Source organism: Diaphorina citri, unplaced genomic scaffold, assembly GCF_000475195.1.
Source record: "Diaphorina citri unplaced genomic scaffold, Diaci psyllid genome assembly version 1.1 scaffold287, whole genome shotgun sequence".
NCBI lineage: Eukaryota > Metazoa > Arthropoda > Insecta > Hemiptera > Psyllidae > Diaphorina > Diaphorina citri.
This window is the reverse complement of record NW_007377723.1, coordinates 162,445-180,312: the sequence shown is the minus strand read 5'-3', so window position 1 is coordinate 180,312 and position 17,868 is coordinate 162,445. Positions and strand designations below refer to the sequence as shown.

The following is a 17,868-nucleotide window of genomic DNA, read 5'->3' as shown; positions in this document are numbered from 1 at the left end:
AACTGCTACATTGGACGCAAGTGGTCTGTGTCGTAGCATGCCCATCCCGTAGTATGCCTCTCATCAGATGGGCGAGAAGAGACACAATACTCCCCATTTAGGTGCTGGGTCAACACGAGAACACCAGAAAGTAACCCGTTGAAATATGTGCAATCGAAAAAGGAGTACAAATTTTTGTCGATGGTGGGATTCGAACCCGGGACCTTCTGCATGGCAAGCAACCGCGTTACCACTGGACCAACCGTGCTGGAGTTGTCTGGAGTTTGTTGGCTCGAGTCCAAGTCAAGTCATACAATATATTGAGAGGTTTACTAAAGGGTTTGAGGTAATGACATTTGTGACAAGCATTTCATCATTCTTATACACAACACAATTGACATTCTTTTTTATAATAATATTCTTTAAAAATGTATAGCTAAGTAAGTAGGTTCATAAATATAGATAGAGAGCTATAGGTAAGTGTAAGCAAACACAAAAGCCTTTCACGTTGCCAATTTCTGAAAATTCAAGATCTAACGTTCAAGTTTGTTTCCGAATACCTACGGAATGTAAGTACGATGCGGTACCTAGAGGATGGGAAAGTAAAAAGTAAACCGTTATACCTAATATTTGCATCGAGATCGGTGAGCATCGAACCCTGCATCTTCTGCATAGCAAGCGAGCGCGTTACCACGGGGATAACCGTGCCCCAAACATTTTGATATCAAAATATTTGCGAGCGAAATTTTACCATAACCGGAATCTCTTGGTCTCCCAAGAAAACCACCTCATAAATAATATTCTTTTCATTGAATACCCAGTCAACAACATAACTTGGTTAACACATTTTTCCCGTATAATAAACAACAATAGTGTCTAGACACCAGGGTTTCGCCCGCGGATACAAAACTTAATAAAATTATTGCGTAAGCCGTAAGACGATAGGTCCAAATAATAATAAATAAAAATAGCCTGTATCTTTATAAAATAGCCTGTACTGTCCACATTGTAACCGGATAAGTTTGACCCGCCCACTAATCAAGGTCAAACCAAATTGGACAAAAATAGCAACTTGATAAATGAAGAACCACTTGATCGACTTTTTTCATTTTAAATTTATCGATTTATTTATTATCTTTTTTTTAAATATATTTAAATTAGCTTTAGCTTGTATTTGAATAAAAGCTCCGTAACAAAAAATATATTGGTAATGTAGGTATAGGATATAGGTAGGTACAGATACAAGTACCTAACATTAAATTATATTCAACCTAACAAGGATAGAGTTAGAGAAATACAAGTTATATACAAAATACAGTTGAGTGAAAAAAAAAAAAAGTTGAGTGAAAAAAAAAAAATGGGGACAGTTTGCTTTTCCAATTTTTACATCCTTTTACTCTCCTGACAGCTTGTTTTCTCTCTCTCTCTCTCTCGAGGTTGTTAGAGGGAACTGTAACTGCTAAGGTCGTATCGTCCCAAAAGCGAAGATAGAGAAAAGTAAAACAGGGTAGGAGAAAGTTAGCCGTTCCGAGAACGAACCTTATCTCTTTAGGATAAAATCCGCCCCGGGTGAGAATAGCCCTTACAAGGCAGACGCGCTACCCTCCAAACCAACTAGGCTGGCCTCTGGCAGCCTTTTCTAGATGTTTTAAAGAAAATAATTTTTCTGAATGTTTTTTGGTACAAGCTCCAGCAGAAAGCTAACTCCAGCAGAAAGCTAACTCCACTACTATAGATATTGTTGCAGTAAAAATATCAAATTATTGCAACATGGCTGGTAACTTCAAAATAGTTCTAATATAATTCCGTGCCTCGGACGGGAATCGAACCTGCGTCCCTCTAGATGATCACCAGGACCGCTAACTCCTTTTACCCTGGAAGTTAAGCTTCTACTATTATCTACTGTGGTGAAATTTCCAAACAATGTTGAGGATAAAATTCCATATCTCGACATACATAGCTGGGAAATATTCGACATAAAATTCCACACCTCGGATGGGAATCTCTATGACCTAGGACTGAACCCGCGCCCTCCCGATTACCAGCCGAGCCTCTTGACCGCTACAACACCGAGGGTTGTACATACAGGGTGTATAGAATTTACATACAGGATTACAGGGTGGTTTAGGAGACGCTATCAATCACGAGCCATTTCTCTTTGACTTGTTCTAACTGTTTGCTCACTATGGGATTTCGGATTCGAATTTTCACTTCCAATTTGCCACCGAGAGTTTTTCTTCCGTCCATGAGCTGAAAATGAAAATGAAACAAAGGTAAAATTTGGAAAAAAATCTCAGTAGCTTTCTCAGAGCTAATTATTGAACATTAAAACACGAACGGAAGAACATATCGTAGCTGCCAGGAACTCAACTAAAGGCAGATCCAACTATGCAGACCACCTAATTGATGAAGGCCATGACTACAAGAAGACTAAAATAGAGGTCTTATACAAAGGGAACAAATACCGCGCCGTTCCGAGAACGAACATTATCCCATCAGGATAAAATCCGCCCCGGGCGGGAATCGAACCCGCGGCCTAGCGCTTACGAGGCAGACGCACTACCAACTAAGCTAACTAGGCTGGCATAATTATTGACTTTGATAACCACGGGAAATACCACGTCAAATCCACCAGTTCTCGAAAGGACCACTGAGAATAAGGAACTTTGCGTGTGGTTAGGTATACTTTGGTCACTCATCCTTATATCCGGATGAGTTCCTTATATCCGGATGAGTGACCAAAGTTTCCCGGAGCCCGTCATGCTGGGTGAGTTTAAAATGCGAGGAGGCGGGTAGTAGACTTCTAGTTTGAGAGCATGGCGTTTGAACATCCGCTGGCAGGCTCGCACATTTCTCTGTATAGGAACGGTAAACACTGCGTTGTAAACTGGACTATTTGTATTGTACACCGTGTCTGTTTTACCCGTCACTGGCGATTCCTGGAAGAAATGAACAGAGAATCAGTTTTCTAGATTCACGGAAGCCTGGAAGAGTCGAAAACTACAAATATCTGATGTGTCACACCTTCTCGAGAAATGATTTTTATCCAAAAATTGCTACTTCTGGAGGGTCGAACCTGGTATTTCCCACTACCAATAGATAGGCCATCATTGGCCTTTTCCAAAAATAAGGATTTATCAGGATTCAAAAACTTCTAGCCGTCCAAAAGAAAGGTGTACCTTACAAGAAAGAGTTGACTATTTTCGAACTTTCTCTCAGTCAACACAAATCTCAAGGTGTGTAAACACATAGACGAAGACTTCTAGTTTGAGAGCATGGCGTTTGAACATCCGCTGGCAGGCTCGCACATTTCTCTGTATAGGAACGGTAAACACTGCGTTGTACACTGGACTATTTGTATTGTACACCGTGTCTGTTTTACCTGTCACTGGCGATTCCTGGAAGAAATGAACAGAGAAACAGTTTTCTAAATTTACGGAAGCCTGAAAGAGTCGAAAACTACAAAGATCTGATGTGTCACACCTTCTCGAGAAATGATTTTTATCAAAAAAATTGTTACTTCTGGAGGGTCGAACCTGGTATTCCCACTACCAATAGATAGGCCATCATTGGCCTTTTCCAAAAATAAAAATTTATCAGGATTCAAAAACTTCTAGCCGTCCAAAAGAAAGGTGTACCTTACAAGACAGAGTTGACTATTTCGAACTTTCTCTCAGTCAACACAAATTTCAAGGTGTGTAAACACATAGTCGCAAAGTTGAATCTATGTTGTCGAGGCAGTGTGGACAGTTCTGTCGACATCGATGGTCGGTCGACTATGTGGGGACACATCTTTAGAACTTTGTGTCTGAACGTTGCATACGAGTAGAATAAAAAATACATACATACATACATATCCTAAGTCGTTCTGTTTGGTGGAACAGGTCGACTATTCACAAAACATCTCCACCAAGTTCTATCATTAAATTTTTGTTGGTTTTCAATGAGACTGGGATTTCTTTTGGTGATATCTTTGTTAGTTTGATCATTCCACCTCAATCGTGGTCTGCCTTGCTTTCTGGTTTCTTCAAGTTAATACACTTTATGAGATTTCTTTTGATGATATCTTTGTTGATTTGATCATTCCATCTCAGTCGTGGTCTACCTTGCTTTCTGGTTCCTTCTATATTCATTTGATAAATAATAATAATAAAAAAATATATAAAAAAACATCAGGATTTCCGAGAGAAGCTTCACACATACCGTAGGATAAGGGAACGTCCACAGGATATACGTGTCAATATCTTTGGCGTTGGTCACATTATAGCTGCTCCCCTGCACCAGCGTGACCTCCAAGTCGTCATCCTTGAGGTCAGTATTGCACACGACCGTCGTGAACACTCGCGTCTCGTAATGAAAGCGGGGCAGGGGGTCACCGCGCCTTTGCAGCACCCGGGCCACGTCCAGATCTTTCTTGGAATGAAGGGCGAGCTGCTCGAATTTGTTCGCGGAGCCGATGTCGCCCACCGCCTTGAAGTGGTCGCGTGTTCGCATGCACATCTGTGGAAAATCAGATGTATCAAAAAAAAAATCCTGGAAGTATGCTAACATAGACCCAGCTTTCACTTAAAAGCTGTGAAGCAGGGAAATAATAATAATAATAACAACATGGCAAAGTATAATAGATATGTAGGCCTAGTTATGTACGAGCAGCTTCGACGGTAGCGTAGCTGCCTTGTAAGCGCCAAGTCGCTTGTTCAATTCCCGCCCGGGGCGAACTTTATACTAAACAGATAAGGCTCGTTCTCGGAACGGCTGGGTTTCTCCTATCCCGCCCTCTTTCATTGTTTGCTTTAGGGACGATAAGACTTCCGTTTTCACAGGTCCCTTTATGATATCAGTAAAAAAAAAAAAAAAAAACCCTGTTGATTGAAGAAAGCATCTTACCTTCATCTGCTCCATGAGATCAGCTTGTATCTTCTCGTAGATTTCAGTATCACTGCCAGGTAAACACTCTTCTAATCGTATCACTTCATAATCTGACTCCAGACTTTGCTTCTCATCAGGGGGAATTGGTACCTGATGGGGAGAACAAAAATAAACTATAGGTACTCTAATAATATGTATAATACATTTTGTAGATTAAAATAGTAAATTAAAAAATAAAATAAACTGACTTGTGAATGTGGTGCAGAATACGTAGGTGTTGGGGAGGAATGGGAGGGGCGGCTCGCTGTGGTTCGAGAGGGGGTGGCAGAGAGGGGGGTGGATCTGAAACAAAGATACTCCGTTTCAGTTGTTTGCTACGAAAGTAGAATTTTCCTTTCGAATACGATTTTCGAGTGGGCGTATCACACTAGGTTTGCACGCCAGAGGTCCCGAGTTCGATTCCCGACGAGGTCGATGTTTTTTCGGCCCTGTGCTTGGGGTCGTGGTTAAGTGCCAGGTCGGGTTGAGTTCGGACTGGTTGAAACAGGACATTGTTTTTACAGTTTGACGTGGGAGTGGTAACTTAAAAACAAGGTTAGTTTACCAACCTTGCCTAACCCAACCCGGTACATAACCACAACCTGGAAGTCGGGGTGCACTCAGCCTTGTGAGGACAATTGAGTAGCTCCTTTAATCGAGTTGCGATCAGTGGCGGTATTACCAGTGTAAAAAAATTGATGATGAAAGAGAATTAAAATTGTAAAGGAGGCACTTAGTAGTGCTGTGATACCCACAAAAGTTGTGGAAAAGATCTCTGCTTTACCACAAAGAATTCATGATTTGATTGATTGATTGATACTTTCTTCATACTGTCTACCGGTCAAGACTAAAAAGTCCTACTATCACAATACTTTACATACCACGAAAGACTGAATAAAGAAACTCGAAACAAGAAAAGCCCACAAAATGTATTAACAAGAAAAAATAGTTTATTTGATAATCATGCAAAAGTAAACTACACAGAGCACCACTAAAATTGAAAGACAAGTTAAATATCAGAAAGGAACATAGAGAAAGATAAAGAAGTAAGCTATTGCTATTTGCTATACATTATAATTATCAGTAAAAATTGGGTAGGCACCTAAGACAAAAATACAGTCCTCTATTAAGTATGCACTATGCAAAGTGAAAAAGTAAAAATAGGGAAAACGTTACTCTTGTTAAGTATTGGGGTATTTTACTTACTAACCCAATAATCTTTAAGTAAAAAGGGGGAGGGAAAAAGACAGAAAGCACGAAGGGAAAAAGACAGAAGTTCTAATCATTCTACTGAACGAGTATAAATAAAATGTTTTAACAATAAAAGAGATAACAAGGGAAATAAAAATGATAAAAACTAAACCAACCCACCACCAAAAAAATCCCATTCAAAGCATTACTCTGTACCTATGTTAGGTTCTGCGGGCTTGACTGGATCTGGTGGTTGAGTACTCGCCTCCTGAGCTGGAGGTTGGGGGTTTGGTTTGGCCACAGACACAGGAGGGGGAATGTCATCAGGATTAACAGCATCTCCTGACTGTGCTTTCTTCAGGAGATCTGACAGTGTTTTGATTCCACGACCGAATCTATGGGAGAAAAGTGTGTCACAACTTTAATGACAGAAACAAACACTTCCCTCATTTACATCTTAAAATCAAATAAAGCAAGACTGACCGGGGGGGTTTGGGAGTTGGTTTTGGGGTGGGAACGGGTGTGGGGGCGAGGGTGGGGGCGGGGGCAGGAGGTGCACCACCTGAAAGAGAAGAGGGGGAAATATAAAATTATAAAGGTAATATGCTTGAGCTTTTTTTGGGGGGAGGGGGAGAGTGAGACAGATACAAGTGGAAGTACGAAGAATGAGAGGCAGACCGAAGAAAAAGTGGGAATATTATGTGAACAAAGACCTGGAAGAGAAGGGTTTATCAGAGGAAGATGAAAATAACCGATGCAGGTATAGGTATATGTTATCTACCGGTTCCAGGTGGAATTGGTATGAAAAAACTATCAATCCATCACAAGCACAATGTACTTGGAGCTAAATCCTAGTCGTCTAAAACCTCAGTGGTGTGGTGTAGTGTTAAGCAGGGTGGGTGGATTCAGGATCTGGAGGTTGGTGGTTCGAGTCCAAGTCAAGTCATGAAATATAGCGTACCTAGTGTATTTAGTGGGGAACGACATTTGTGACTAGACACAATTAAAATTCCTTCCTTAAAAAAATTCAGCGTGATAGCTTACCTTCGCCCGGATAAGGTGGATACCCGGGCGGTACAGGCAACTCGTCTAGGGGTGCCGTCTTGCCCGCTCGCACTAGCCGGATAGCGTCCTCGTACTGTTTAACTATTCGCCCCATGCGACGCGCTTTACTCGAGTTGCCTTCACTCTTAGCGGCTTGCTCTTGGCTTTGGTATTTGGCCAGGCGTTGGGTCAGAGCTTCGAGTACGCTTCGGGGAGGTTCGAGTGTTTCCGGGGCTGGCGCTGAGGGGAGGGAGTAGAAATAATAATAATGATGAATAATTTGTTTTATTTTTTATTTTAATTCTTCTTGAATGTTTAATGTTACCTAAAGATACGACTCTAGAGTCTAGAATTCTAGATAGTTGCAGGCAACGCATTAATGTGTTTGTGCGCATACGTTTCTGCGCAGTTCTTTCTGCTCCTCCGCTAGCGTGCTTGCACAGTAGCGCTACGCTAGCGGACAAAAATAGCAACTGCGTTAAGTCTGACGTCACAAATATTTGAACTCTTTCATTATAAAAATTGAATTTTCGACCTTTTACAGTTGATTTTCGGAGTTTTGACCTCAGATTTGGATTTTTCCCAACTTTTTACATAGGAATCGACCATTTATTTATAATTTTTACCCATTTGCAACTCCTCCATTGTTCTCACAAGACTGAGTGCACCCCGATTTTGGCCTACTAGTGTGAAGTGACATGATCCATTCACTTGGAATCTCTGGAATTCACTAAGAAAGGAACACTTCCTATGGGGGCCCCCAAAGGTCAGATTGATCCCAAAACCCAATGAGAAAATTTCCTTTGTGTGTTGCGGTGTGTTTATGTACCGGGCTAGGATGATCTCGGACGACGTGAGATAGCTGTCCCGGCGGCAATTTTTAAAATTTATTTTATATTTATTTTTGTTTGCTTTGTAATTCGCTTGTTTTTGATATCTAATATAAATGAAAAGTATAATATAAACGTGCAAACTAAAGATAAAAAGTAAAAAATTAATTCAGATTGTAAAAGTTGCGGAAAAAAAATCTAAATTTTGAATTTCCCGCCAACTTTACACGCTTAAAGGCCGACAATGGCCTAGCTCAGCCCAGTACATAAACACAGCCTTGAACATTTTTGCTAAATTTTATAAAAATTGTACAAACTCTTCAGGAGTTATGGTGAGACAAACAGAGTAAAGGAAAAACCCTTAATTTAAACCTGTCTAAGGCGGGGAAAAAATTGTCAGTCCCTTGGATTCCCTGTTAGACAGGTTTGACTGGACTCACTTTGTTTGTTCAAAAACAGTAGAAATGATTTGATCACTAACCTTCTAGCTTTGGCTGAGTCATTGCATTGTTTGGCATTCGCCTCTGCTGTTTGGTACATAGCAAGGCGTTCAGTGAGCAAAGTCACGGTAGGGTCACTGTGAGAAGTCGGCATTGGAAAGTCAAAGTTCTCCTGTGGTGCATTGCTCGGAGGGGATGAAGAGGCGCCAACTTGCAACTCTGACAGCTCACCCTAGAAACAAAAAGTGTTTTTTTTTTCTGAATCCAATGAATCCATTGAATCTGATTTCATTTTGAAAAACAAAAAAAAAAAAAGTGTTTTTTTTTTTTAAATCCAATGAAACCATAGGTTAAATTGGGAAAAAAAAAAAAAAAAAAAAAAAAAAAAAAAAAGTCTTGTGAAAATCTAAATCTAGTAAATCCAAGAGATCCACACAGAGACTGGATTTGTTTGGTTCACAGAGGTAGAAGGGATTCCAAACAGAGTAATAAAAATAAAAATAGAATCTTCTTGTAAGACAAAAGAAAGGAGGGAAATAAAAATGATAAAAACTAAACCAACCCACCACCAAAAAAATCCCATTCAAAGCATTACTCTGTACCTATGTTAGGTTCTGCGGGCTTGACTGGATCTGGTGGTTGAGTACTCGCCTCCTGAGCTGGAGGTTGGGGGTTTGGTTTGGCCACAGACACAGGAGGGGGAATGTCATCAGGATATTTTTCGATTAAAAAAGAAAACCGTTTTATTTGCTCATTTGGGGGGGGGGGGTAATTTTTATTGTGTTTTTACTATGTTTTGACAGAAATATGCTCGAAATATGCTAAAAATATGCATTATATGCAAAAACATGCATTTTGAGAAAAACCCTCGAAATATGCTTTTGCATATGCAAATATGCAAACATGCAAAATCCGCCCCCTAATAATGAGTATTGGTTACTTACGTCATAGGCATCATGGATGGTACACTTGGTCTCCAAAGGCTGCAGCTTCACGTTGACAGTTCCTACCAGAGTATCCGATCTGAAGAACCCACTGCAACAACACAGAAACGAACATCTATGCCATGGTTTGAATACAAGTTACCGGCTAGTGCTAAAGGACAAGGACTAAAGGAAAAAGTGGCTAGGATTGAAGAAAAAGAATAGTAAAAGATTAAGAAGCTATCCGATCTGAAGAACCCACTGCAACAACACAGAAACGAACATCTATGCCATGGTTTGAATACAAGTTACCGGCTAGTGCTAAAGGAAAAAGTGGCTAGGATTGAAGAAAAATAATAGTAAAAGATTAAGAAGAAAAGAAAGAGTTAGTTACAAAATAAAACAGAAAATCCAAGACTAAAGAAAAGAAAAAAGGGCCAAAGAAAACAATAAAAAAAATAATCAAGAAGATAGTTTCAGGGAGTTGTAAAAGTTTATTTTATTATTATTATTATTATTATTATTATTTTTTTTTTCTTTTAAATTATGTCAATATGGACTTACAAAAAGTTATGTCAATATGAACCTTCAAAAAGTTGCAATTTGTATAGAATCGGCGCATTTCGAATATCTCAGCTGTTCAACAAACAATAAGCCTTCTCTCTTACCTGGTGGTTGTGGCTGAGGGGCAGCATCAGGACCAGATGTCTGATGTTCATCTTGTACTAGAGGGACGGACGGAGGCACTTTGGACAGTTCTGAAGGAGGTGGTGGCATATCAGATAGGTCTATAGGTTGTCCGGACCGCGCTAGAGATATCACAGCATCAAATTGCTGAAATTCGAAACATTCATTAATCATTTACAGACTGATTTCTGAGGGGAAAAAAAAAAAAAAACAAACAAACAAACACTGAAGCCAGTTTACTTTGTAAATCTCTTCATTTGTTTGTTCCGCTGAAAGCAGGCGACCACAACAAAGCCTCGACCCTCGACCATAGCCTAGTAGGTACCGACCCAAGAGAAAATTTATTTATTTATTTATTTATTAATATTTCGACGGGGGCTACCCATTTTTTACAATAATCCCTAATTTCTTAACAATACATATAAAAGAAAAAATAAAATTATGTTGTTAAAAAAAAAAAATAAAAATAAATAAAAATAAAATAAACTAACCATGCTAATGAATAGAAGCGTCCTCAACGGAGCCTAGGGTCAATAGTCTCCGTTGTGGACGCGCACTAACTCCCGGTTGGTCCAGTGTAGATGAAATCTTCAGCAAATAAAGGAAAGTCACATCAGTTTTGACCAGCAACGTTCACTTTCTAATTCTTAGAACTTACTTTTACTTACTTACTAAATATGTACTTTTTTTGAATGAAAAAAAAAAAAAAAAAAAAAATCCTATCTCAAGTATTCCATGCGGGGGAATGAGCTACAATTAAATAGATAAATTTAAAAATAATAAGAATTATTAGCATGACTATTACAAACATACCAGTAGTTCCGGGTCATTCTCATCCACAGAGATGTCATCATCTGATGGAATATCTTTCAAACTGTCTGCAATCATCATGTCCAGTTGAGAATCTGGGAGTGGAGCTGCCACTGATAAAATCCGCCCCGGGCGGGAATCGAACCCGCGGCCTAGCGCTTGCAAGGCAGACGCACTACCAACTAAGCTAACTAGGCTGGCAAATATGTACTTTTACTTAATTTATAAATAAATACTTTCACTTACTTTATAAATAGAAATCAAGGTCAAGGCACTCTGTGTATCACCGCTCTTCTTCGCCTCCAGCGCGGCTTTCTTATATTCTGTCTGTCTCTGGATGAGCGTATCCAATACACTCTGCTGGGGACTAGACGGGGTGGTGGTGGGTGCAGCCCGGGGTGGTATGGGAGGGGGGGAGGCATGTGGAGCTGTAAAAACCAATAAAATGTGTGAAAAGTATTCAGAAGCCATGACAATGAAAAAAAAAAAAAAAAAGAAAGAAAAGAAAGCTCTCCTTTTTGTCTTTAACTTGACCTGGTTGGTCACTGCTCAAATTGTGAAAGCTCTTTTTTGTCTTTAATCTAACCCTATAATAATACTGGTTACTGCTCATCTGTGACAACTCCTCTTTATAGCAACTTTTGATTGACCTGACTTCTAAAAAAGTACATACCAAATTTGTTACTTATTTTCATTCTAAATGAAGAGCTTGTATGAACTTCAGCAAAAAAAGTCAAGTTGGTAAAATGACCAATACCTGGGTATTGTGATAAATAATAGGACTTACATTTCTTGGGTTTAGGTTTGGGTCCAGAAGAGCCACCTGTGAGGGCTGCCAACTCAGCCTCCAAATCTTCATCGTCATCATCATCATTTGCATCATCAGCATCAAAGTTTGGAATATCAAACAATCCATACTGAAAAACAGGTAAATAATTATGAAATTGATATCATTCATTTCCTGAGGGAAACAATTATTCAAAAATTTGGACCGATTGCAATACTTTCTCATTACCTTGTATAGGTCCCCTATACGTAAGGGTAATAGAAAGTAAAAATATACTTAAATAATGTGGCTGCCAGTCTTTGGCTGGTTGCAGTTCAAAGCATGACAATCATTCAGTTAGAAATCTTCAAATCTTGTGAGGGGTGTCTTTTTTGTTAGCACTTTGAAAATCTGGCAAACATGTTCAAGACCTAAGTGCATAGCTGCGTAGTCAAACAGTGCCAAGATAATTACAGAAAAACTACTCAACTTCATTTCTTGATTTTCTGAGAGTTGATCCTATGGTCAAGGCTCCATTGAGGACACTTTTCTATTCATTACTTAGCATGGTTTGTTTATTTTAGCATGGTTTGGGAAGAACAAGAGGCTATGGATGATGGTTGGTTCTTCATTGTGGACACCTACTAAGGGAAAATTTCTCGTGATTTTTTAGGCCTGACTAACTTGGCCTTTGTCTTTGGGAAATTCTTTGTTTTGCAAAAACTCCCAACCAGTGAATTAAGATTTTACATAGCTCTAGGGTGGGAAGAACATTAGTGTTATTGCTATCATGGAAGAACGAAGGACAAAGAAACAAGGATCTAAGAAGGACTTAGCCTTAGGTGTGACTGGAGAAGGATCAATGCTATGAAACCCGCAGTACAAAATAGTGGACGACCAACAAGCATCAGTAACTAAGTAATATCTATGAGCTTATGTAACCACCTAGGTATAAATCCTGGACAAAATCTAGGATGGAAATTGTGAAACCTACAATACAAGACGGCATTTGGAAAAAAATATACCCAACACAAAATCTAGGAGACTTAATGGAGGGAAAGAAGAAGAGCGTGGAGATGACAAAGAAGTGGAAATAATGAAAAAGAGAGGAATCAAATGAAGAAGTAGAAGCAGAGGAACAAAAGATGAGAAGGAGGAGAAAAAGAAGAAGAAGGAGAAGATGAACGAAAAGTAGAAAGGAGAAGGGGAATAACACAAAGAAAAGAAGGACATAGAGAGAAAATGGATGGAAGGAGAAGTAGAGAAACAAAAGGACGAGTAGGAGAAGGAGTGGAATCAAAGAAGAAGAGGGAAAAAGGTAGAAAGGATAACGGGAATAACACAAAGAAGAGAAAGATTGTGGAAACTTCACCAAAAAGGCATCGAAAGGGCAAGAATATCATTAATATTTTCCGAAAGAATTGCCCACAATGCAGTCAATGTACCCTCCGTCTAAAAAGGTATGATGTTACAAAGACAAAGGCGATTCCTTGGTTCAAGTCCCATCATAGGCAAAGAATTATCTCCGGTGATTAGCTACATTATTATTATTTTTTTTTTTTTTTTCAATAGCGCCAAAGGGCTAATGGCCAAGTATGCCTTTTAGTTTCTTTACTTATTAGGTACATATTCGCTCACTTTTGGTACCTAACTATGTCTTTATGAGACATCCTGTATAGCTGTTTAGGACTAGGAAATATGAAGGACTATAGATATGTACGTACCTATAGGGCATAGAAATAACTATATTTTTATTTATTTTACATTAAAAATGATAACATTGTACTGCGCTCGGTAAGTATAATAGGTAGGTAATGTTAACTATCCATTTCGGAAAAAATAAAAGAGTATACATAGGTAAAAATTTTCCGTGTATGTGAGTATGTAGAAGCTATCTACATTATTAATATTAATATTTTGGGAAAGCTTTTTGCTATTTTTTAGTAGAAATGTGCCAATTCTAAGAATTACCCCAGTAGTAACCGTTAATATAATATATTATTGTCTTCATCAAATCTTCAAATTAATAATTTTACCTACCTACATTAATTACATCAGGAGATCTGACAGTGTTTTGATTCCACGACCGAATCTATGGGAGAAAAGTGTGTCACAACTTTAATGACAGAAACAAACACTTCCCTCATTTACATCTTAAAATCAAATAAAGCAAGACTGACCACGTAACTGCTGAAATTTATTTCTCTTACTCACCTATGCAAGCAGTCACGCAGAGCAGTGATTAGTGTTATTATAGGGTTAGGTTAAATACAAAAAGGAGCTTTTCTTTTCCACGGACATGACTTCTGCATAATTACAACAAATCTGGCAAACATGTTCAAAACCTAAGTGTGTAGTCACAACAGTGCCAAGATCATTACAGAAAAACTACTCAGCTTTATTTCTTGATTTTCTGAAAGAGTTGATACTATGGTCAAGGCTACATTGAGGACACTTTTCTATTCATTAGCATGGTTTGTTTATTTTCTCTTTGGTAAATACTAGGCTATGGATGATGGATGGTTATATGGTTATTCATTGTGGACACCTACTAAGGGAAAATTTCTTGTGATTTTTTTAGGCCTGACTAACTTGGCCTTTGTCTTTGGAAAATTCTTCAACCAGTTTACTTAGATGAAATTTTGCAAAATATTAAAGGACATTTTGCTCATTTCATATTAGGCTTGATTAGGTCTATGGGGACCTCATAGCAGCCCTTTTCTTGAGTGAGTTCTTCAGTTCAGTAACCCTTAATAAAAGGATAATGGTGAGTTATTGTGCAATAACTATAACTACTTTCAAGTACAGTACATGATATTGAAGTAGGATGACTCACCTGAGAAAGGTTGTTACTTCTTGGTTTACCGTTCTTAGATTTTCCAACTGGCATTTTATAAATCTAATTTAACATGCAAATGTACGGAACTTGAGAATAAAACTCAATTTTTTAATTTAAAATTTAATTAATTTATTTTAAAAAATAATCCTTATCAGTTTTCTTCTTTTTATTTTTTTACGATTTTACGTTTTCTTTTTTTTATGAATGGGCATGGGGGAAAATTTGTTGTTCAAGAAGTTAGCAAATGCTTCGCAACGGACGTTATCAGCTGTTTTTCCCCTCCTTCTCCTCTCATTTCACTGAAATGAAGCTAGCCCACGCTTTTTCAAAAAAGTTCGAAGTGTTTTTTGAGGTTTTGAGGTTATGTTTATATTTTGTTTAACTTTTTTGCCTGCTGAAATGCTGATAGCAGATTTATTGATAAGAGTGATAAAGTGATTAAATGATAAGAATCCGGAAATACTGAATCATTTTCCTATGTAATCTTGAATACATACACTACTGTCAATGCGAAGATACACTTCAGATTCATATTGCTCTAAAATGTCAAGTTACCAAGTTGTAAGTATTTACCTGTAGGTACCTACTTGGGATGAGAGACGGAAAAATAGGACCACAATCATCTTCTGTTGCTTCAGTGTTAACTTGGGAAAAACCTTTGGGTGGATCTGTAGATCAAGGATATTCAGAATGTTTTAAATCCCCTACCAATCCTTCTTTGGGATAGGTTTTGCATAGGTACTACAGACATGGAAAAAATCAATGGTTAGCAATGGAGGCACAGATAGCCCAGTGGTAATGCACTTGGTTGTCATGCAGAAGGTCCTGGGTTTGAATCCCACCATTGTCAATAGTTACTGATTGTTCTCCTTATTATTTCAGGGTGTTCCACTGAGATGATTTTATTCTGGTGACAAACGGTCAAGTTACCAAGTTGTAAGTATTTACCTGTAGGTACCTACTTGGGATGAGAGACGGAAAAATAGGACCACAATCATCTTCTGTTGCGAAAAATAGGACACCGAGTGTTAACTTGGGAAAAACCTTTGGGTGGATCTGTAGGTCAAAGATATTCAGAATGTTTTAAATCCCCTACCAATCCTTCTAACAGCTTGGGATAGGTACAATGAATACAGACATGGAAAAAATCAATGGTTAGCAATGGAGGCACAGATAGCCCAGTGGTAATGCACTTGCTTGTCATGCAGAAGGTCCTGGGTTTGAATCCCACCATTGTCAATAGTTACTGATTGTTCTCTTTATTATTTCAGGGTGTTCCACTGAGATGATTTTTTTCTGGTGACAAACATTTCTCTCTGGCAACATGGGGGTTGATAAGAATGGGAAGAGACCAGCTATTAACTTTCAGCTGAACAATTTGAAGAAGGCCAGACTAGAAAATGGATCCTCATCTAGTTCATGGAACAAGAATGTCAATGGATTTGCTAACGGGAACAACAAATCACAGGCCAGCAGTAGTGCAACACAGAAAAGTGATCTACCTGTGACATTGGTCAAAGATAGGTTTGTATAATTTATTTTACTAAAGTAATAACAAAGTTTTAACAAAATAATTTAACTACATTCCCGGAAGATTATCCTGGCTACCAATATTGCTGAGACTTCTATTACTGTACCTGGTGAGTACTTATTATTATTAAAGTTTTGAAACAGGGCTCTGAACAACAGGATTTTTATCATCCCGAAAAAATGGTACTAGAAAGTATAGTAAAGAGATTTGATAAAGGGAACTGTTAGAACGGATGTCTTAAGTATCGCCCCGAAATAAAATCGAAGAGGAAAGGAGGACAGGTTAGGAAAAAAACTGTTCTAAGAACGAACTCAACTGGATCTGTTCAGTTCAGATGAAAGTTCGATCCAGACGAGAAACGAATCCGCGACCTACCGCTTACAAGGCTGGCTCGACCCTTAAATTTTTTTCTTTATTTTCTAATTAAATCCGTATTCCCGCCTTCTAATTCCAGGAATCAAGTACGTGATTGACTCAGGGCTGGTCAAGCAGAAAACCCATCACCCAGGCACAGGGCTGGATGTGCTCCAGGTGACGAGTATATCTCAGGCCCAGGCGTGGCAACGCACAGGCCGGGCGGGTCGCGAGGCAGAAGGCTTCTGTTATCGCATGTACAGCGAGGAGGACTTTCGCCGAATGAACAAGAATACCGTGCCTGAGATTCAGCGAACCAACTTGGCCAGTACGGCGCTAACGTTGCTTTCGCTGGAGATCAACGCTGCAACGTTCGATTTCATGGATAAACCACCTAAAGAGGTGAGCATTTTGAACAAATAAAGTTTTTTTTTTACGAACACACCGAGTTTCAAGTTTGATTTTGACGGTTTTATCTACCTCGCCTCTTTGGTGTAGTGGTCAAGGGGTCAAAGTTTTTTTGGCTCTGTGCTTGGAGTTCGGAGTGCACTCAGTCTCGTGATTACAATTGAGCAACTACTTTAATTAGTAGTGGCATTACCAGTGGAAAAATGATGATACGAGTAGATGAAAGAAAATCAATAGTACAGGAGGCACTTAGTAATGCTGTGAAGAAGCTCTCTGCTTTACCAAAAAGATTCATGATTTGATTTTTAGTCCGTCCTTCGTTTATTATTACAATATAGTAATAAAAAGGTATAAGGGACGGACTATTGTATTGGCCTCGGTGTAGTCAAACTAATTGTCCAACATTACTTTCCCACATAGAATAGCTCTCCTAGAACCTAATCCTGACCAGGATTAAATTAATGATAATCCGAGTTTAAAATTCGGCCCTAAAGAATAGATCAGTTGCGCTTATCATAGAGCAGGAAAAATGAGGACCAACGGAATTTTTCTTTTTCTTCTACGACTTCTAGATACCGAGATAAATCGATTCAGATACCGCGATCTGCTATCGCCATTCGGCGAAAGCTAAAGCCGCTACAACAACAACAACAACAACACCTGGTCGACCTATATATCAAATTAAAGGTCTTTTTACCAGGATCACGAAAATGGTGGTGCACATTTTGTCCAGAAAACCATAAAAACTGGTTTTTGGGGGATTTTTTTCACATTTTCTCACACAAATGAGCTCTGATCTCGAAATTTGTGGCGACGACCTATGAACTCAAAGCGAGAAAGTTTTAGATAACACTTCAGTCGTTAATTTAAGACCGGTTTTAGCGTCACCTAGGTTAAGTAACTCAAAGCGAGAATTTTCCACATTTTCTCACACAAATGAGCTCTGATCTTGAAATTTGTCGCGACGACCTATGAACTCAAAGCGAGAAAGTTTCTTCACATTTTCTCACACAAATGAGCTCTGATCTCGAAATTTGTCGCGACGACCTATGAACTCAAAGCGAGAAAGTTTTAGATAACCACTTCAGTCGATCATTTAAGACCGGTTTTAGCGTTACCTATGTTAAGCTACGCCGAGGAAGGCCAATAAATGGATGA

The 17,868-nt window shown here is 38.9% G+C and overlaps 2 protein-coding genes across 2 annotated transcripts in view; one reads left to right on the top strand and one right to left on the bottom strand.

Moving 5' to 3' along the window:
• Positions 1–1,076: 1,076 nt before the first annotated feature.
• Positions 1,077–14,642, bottom strand: LOC103507101 (coiled-coil and C2 domain-containing protein 1-like). Its single transcript, XM_026822042.1, has 13 exons — positions 14,415–14,642; positions 11,600–11,729; positions 11,059–11,240; positions 9,984–10,149; positions 7,123–7,362; positions 6,562–6,640; positions 6,295–6,473; positions 5,097–5,190; positions 4,867–5,047; positions 4,183–4,479; positions 3,228–3,377; positions 2,781–2,918; positions 1,077–2,229 (listed from the first exon to the last, which is right to left on the bottom strand). The coding sequence occupies exons 1-13, from the start codon at positions 14,466–14,468 to the stop codon at positions 2,104–2,106; spliced, it is 2,016 nt and encodes a 671-aa protein (XP_026677843.1). The 5' UTR covers positions 14,469–14,642; the 3' UTR covers positions 1,077–2,103.
• Positions 14,643–16,006: 1,364 nt separating this feature from the next.
• The window catches only part of LOC113466529 (ATP-dependent RNA helicase DHX33-like), a 10,802-nt gene continuing 8,940 nt past the window's right edge, over positions 16,007–17,868 (top strand). Inside the window, exons 1-2 of the mRNA XM_026822040.1 lie at positions 16,007–16,057; positions 16,403–16,704. Of these exons, the coding sequence (XP_026677841.1) occupies positions 16,558–16,704 (147 nt within the window). The 5' untranslated portion in view covers positions 16,007–16,057; positions 16,403–16,557. The remainder of the gene's footprint in view (positions 16,058–16,402; positions 16,705–17,868) is intronic.